Raw genomic sequence first — 5,145 nt, forward strand, 5'->3', positions numbered from 1 at the left:
TCAACTGTCAGTTTAGCATCTTTGTTTTCTACCTGTCAACTGTCAGTTTAGCATCTTTGTTTTCTACCTGTCAACTGTCAGTTTAGCATCTTTGTTTTCTACCTGTCAACTGTCAGTTTAGCATCTTTGTTTTCTACCTGTCAACTGTCAGTTTAGCATCTTTGTTTTCTACATGTCAACTGTCAGTTTAGCATCTTTGTTTTCTACCTGTCAACTGTCAGTTTAGCATCTTTGTTTTCTACCTGTCAACTGTCAGTTTAGCATATTTGTTTTCTACCTGTCAACTGTCAGTTTAGCATCTTTGTTTTCTACCTGTCAACTGTCAGTTTAGTATCTTTGTTTTCTACCTGTCAACTGTCAGTTTAGGCTGCTAATCACCACTTCAAGATGGCGGCCCAATTTCTCGGGTCACAGCAGCCAATGCAAGATGTTATGAAATAAAACAAAGCACTACTATTAAAGACGACAGAAGACTAAAAATGGGGCCAAAACCTTTATTTCGAGTCACAGATGCTTGCTTCATTCCAGTATTGCGTAAAAGAGTGCTTAGTGGGACAAACTGCCTTCGGTTTGTCCCAGGAGGGGCTGGAGGTGGTTTTCCTGGTCGGGTTAAGGCTGGGTTTGCGATTTTGGGTTGGCAGAAGGCTTGGGGATGGGAGTGGGGTTAGGTGCCGGATTGGGTTTGGGATTGGGATTAGGGTTGGGATTAGGCGTGGGGGCGACGAAACACCCCCTCTTGTGCCACTGCATGTCCCGCACACGTCGGACGGACTGGATCTGAGGCGCGGTGGCTCCCCAGTCGTTCCAGTGCTTAAAGTCTCCATGCTCGAAGACGTACTGGCGCCCCCTGTAGCCCGGGTACATGTAGCCCACCCACCTGAGGAGGCAAACGCACAAAGCACGTACTGAATATGAATACCACCGCCTGAACAATAGCGCTGACAATCTGAGGATAGTTCTGACTGTAGGTTCATCTTACAGTTCTAGGGAAACCCCATAAAAGAGGAGGCATACAATCTTTCGTCCAGAGCGTGGTGGGACACTGTACAGGTCTACGCGTTTCTCCTCATTGAGCAGAATTTTATTCTGTCTCTGTTTAATTCCTTGCTTCTTGTCTGTTTAATGAATGTCATCAGTGTTTGAACCTGACATGATTACACAATAGTATGTTCAACACTAACAGGAAGAAGCAATCCAGTGGTAAATAGTCACTGATTGACAGAGTCAGAGCGTGGTGGGACACTGTACGAGAGTACAGGTCTACGCGTTTCTCCTCATTGAGCTGAATTTAATTCTGTCTCTGTTTAATTCCTTGCTTCTTGTCTGTTTAATAGATGTCATCAGTGTTTGAACCTGACTTGATTACACAATAGTATGTTCAACACTGACAGGAAGAAGCAATCCACTGGTAAATAGTCACTGATTGACAGGAGTCAGAGCGTTGTGGGACACTGTACGAGAGTACAGGTCTACGCGTTTCTCCTCATTGAGCCAATTTAATTCTGCCTCTGTTTAATTCCTTGCTTCTTGTTGTTTGAACCTGACATGATTATACAATAGTATGTTCAACACTGACAGGAAGAAGCAATCCAGTGATAAATGGTCACTGATTGACAGGAGTCAGAGCATGGTGGGACACTGTACGAGAGTACAGGTCTACACGTTTCTCCTCATTGAGCCGAATTTAATTCTGTCTCTGATTAATTCCCTGCTTCTTGTCTGTTTAATAGATGTCATCAGTGTTTGAACCTGACATGATTACACAATAGTATGTTCAACACTGACAGGAAGAAAGAATCCAGTGGTAAATGGTCACTGATGGACAGGAGTTAGAGCGTGGTGGGACACTGTACGAGAGCACAGGTCTACGCGTTTCTCCTCATTGAGCTGAATTTAATTTTGTCTCTGTTTAGTTCCTTGCTTCTTGTCTGTTTAACAGAGGTCATCGGTGTTTGAACCTGACATGATTACACAATAGTATGTTCAACACTGACAGGAAGAAGCAATCCAGTGATAAATGGTCACTGATTGACAGGAGTCAGAGCATGGTGGGACACTGTACGAGAGTACAGGTCTACACGTTTCTCCTCATTGAGCCGAATTTAATTCTGTCTCTGATTAATTCCCTGCTTCTTGTCTGTTTAATAGATGTCATCAGTGTTTGAACCTGACATGATTACACAATAGTATGTTCAACACTGACAGGAAGAAAGAATCCAGTGGTAAATGGTCACTGATTGACAGGAGTTAGAGCGTGGTGGGACACTGTACGAGAGCACAGGTCTACGCGTTTCTCCTCATTGAGCTGAATTTAATTTTGTCTCTGTTTAGTTCCTTACTTCTTGTCTGTTTAACAGAGGTCATCGGTGTTTGAACCTGACGTGATTACACAATAGTATGTTCAACACTGACAGGAAGAGGCAATCCAGTGGTAAATGGTCACCAATTGACAGGAGTTAGAGCATGGTGGGACACTGTACGAGAGCACAGGTCTACGCATTTCTCCTCATTGAGCCGAATTTAATTCTGTCTCTGATTAATTCCCTGCTTTTTGTCTGTTTAATAGATGTCATCAGTGTTTGAACCTGACATGATTACACAATAGTATGTTCAACACTGACAGGAAGAAAGAATCCAGTGGTAAATGGTCACTGATTGACAGGAGTCAGAGCATGGTAGGACACTGTACGAGAGTACAGGTCTACACGTTTCTCCTCATTGAGCCGAATTTAATTCTGTCTCTGATTAATTCCCTGCTTCTTGTCTGTTTAATAGATGTCATCAGTGTTTGAACCTGACATGATTACACAATAGTATGTTCAACACTGACAGGAAGAAAGAATCCAGTGGTAAATGGTCACTGATTGACAGGAGTTAGAGCGTGGTGGGACACTGTACGAGAGCACAGGTCTACGCGTTTCTCCTCATTGAGCTGAATTTAATTTTGTCTCTGTTTAGTTCCTTGCTTCTTGTCTGTTTAATAGAGGTCATCGGTGTTTGAACCTGACATGATTACACAATAGTATGTTCAACACTGACAGGAAGAAAGAATCCAGTGGTAAATGGTCACTGATTGACAGGAGTTAGAGCGTGGTGGGACACTGTACGAGAGCACAGGTCTACGCATTTCTCCTCATTGAGCTGAATTTAATTTTGTCTCTGTTTAGTTCCTTGCTTCTTGTCTGTTTAATAGAGGTCATCGGTGTTTGAACCTGACATGATTACACAATAGTATGTTCAATACTGACAGGAAGAAGCAATCCAGTGGTAAATGGTCACCGATTGACAGGAGTCAGAGCGTGGTGGGACACTGTATGAGAGTACAGGTCTACGCGTTTCTCCTCATTGAGCCAAATTTAATTCTGTCTCTGTTTAATTCCTTGCTTCTTGTCTGTTTAATAGATGTCATCAGTGTTTGAACCTGACATGATTACACAATAGTATGTTCAACACTGACAGGAAGAAAGAATCCAGTGGTAAATGGTCACTGATGGACAGGAGTTAGAGCGTGGTGGGACACTGTACGAGAGCACAGGTCTACGCGTTTCTCCTCATTGAGCAGAATTTTATTCTGTGTCTGTTTAATTCCTTGCTTCTTGTCTGTTTAATAGATGTCGTCAGTGTTTGAACCTGACATGATTACACAATAGTATGTTCAACACTGACAGGAAGAAAGAATCCAGTGGTAAATGGTCACTGATTGACAGGAGTTAGAGCGTGGTGGGACACTGTACGAGAGCACAGGTCTACGCGTTTCTCCTCATTGAGCTGAATTTAATTTAGTCTCTGTTTAGTTCCTTGCTTCTTGTCTGTTTAATAGAGGTAATCGGTGTTTGAACCTGACATGATTATACAATAGTATGTTCAACACTGACAGGAAGAAGCAATCCAGTGATAAATGGTCACTGATTGACAAGAGTCAGAGCGTGGTGGGACACTGTACTAGAGTACAGGTCTACGCGTTTCTCCTCATTGAGCCAAATTTAATTCTGTCCCTGTTTAATTCCTTGCTTCCTGTTGTTTGAACCTGACATGATTATACAATAGTATGTTCAACACTGACAGGAAGAAGCAATCCAGTGGTAAATGGTCACCGATTGACAGGAGTCAGAGCGTGGTGGGACACTGTACGAGAGTACAGGTCTACGCGTTTCTCCTCATTGAGCCGAATTTAATTCTGTCTCTGTTTAATTCCTTGCTTCTTGTCTGTTTAATAGATGTCATCAGTGTTTGAACCTGACTTGATTACACAATAGTATGTTCAACACTGACAGGAAGAAGCAATCCAGTGATAAATGGTCACTGATTGACAGGAGTCAGAGCGTGGTGGGACACTGTACGAGAGTACAGGTCTACGCGTTTCTCCTCATTGAGCCGAATTTAATTCTGTCTCTGTTTAATTCCCTGCTTCTTGTCTGTTTAATAGATGTCATCAGTGTTTGAACCTGACTTGATTACACAATAGTATGTTCAACACTGACAGGAAGAAGCAATCCAGTGATAAATGGTCACTGATTGACAGGAGTCAGAGCGTGGTGGGACACTGTACGAGAGTACAGTTCTACGTGTTTCTCCTGATTGAGCCGAATTTAATTATGTCTCTGTTTAATTCCTTGCTTCTTGTCTGTTTAATAGATTTCATCAGTGTTTGAACCTGACATGATTACACAATAGTATGTTCAACACTGACAGGAAGAAGCAATCCAGTGGTAAATGGTCACTGATTGACAGGAGTCAGAGCGTGGTGGGACACTGTACGAGAGTACAGTTCTACGTGTTTCTCCTGATTGAGCCGAATTTAATTATGTCTCTGTTTAATTCCTTGCTTCTTGTCTGTTTAATAGATTTCATCAGTGTTTGAACCTGACATGATTACACAATAGTATGTTCAACACTGACAGGAAGAAGCAATCCACTGGTAAATGGTCACTGATTGACAGGAGTATACGTTGCTGTTTTTTGCACCGAACTGACTCAATGTAAGTCACTCGCTACTAAAACGAAAGGCTTCCGGGGCGTTTGGCTTTACAGGTTCCACAGTACTTCATTTCTGGATAGAAAGACAGGAGGTTGTATCTTACGTGCCGTTGATGGCCTTGGCGCTAGCCACACGATCCTGGAAGCCGTAAGCCCACAGGCTGGGGA

The 5,145-nt window shown here is 42.8% G+C and overlaps 1 protein-coding gene across 1 annotated transcript in view; it reads right to left on the reverse strand.

Moving 5' to 3' along the window:
* Positions 1–480: 480 nt before the first annotated feature.
* LOC133535462 (beta-crystallin B3-like) overlaps positions 481–5,145 on the reverse strand; it is a 10,027-nt gene continuing 5,362 nt past the window's right edge. The window contains exons 5-6 of the mRNA XM_061875322.1: positions 5,082–5,145; positions 481–877 (exon numbers count right to left, since the gene is read on the reverse strand). The exon at positions 5,082–5,145 is cut by the window's right edge and continues 79 nt beyond it. Of these exons, the coding sequence (XP_061731306.1) occupies positions 610–877; positions 5,082–5,145 (332 nt within the window). The 3' untranslated portion in view covers positions 481–609. The remainder of the gene's footprint in view (positions 878–5,081) is intronic.

Source organism: Nerophis ophidion, linkage group LG16 (genome assembly GCF_033978795.1).
Source record: "Nerophis ophidion isolate RoL-2023_Sa linkage group LG16, RoL_Noph_v1.0, whole genome shotgun sequence".
NCBI classification, from domain to species: Eukaryota; Metazoa; Chordata; class Actinopteri; order Syngnathiformes; family Syngnathidae; genus Nerophis; species Nerophis ophidion.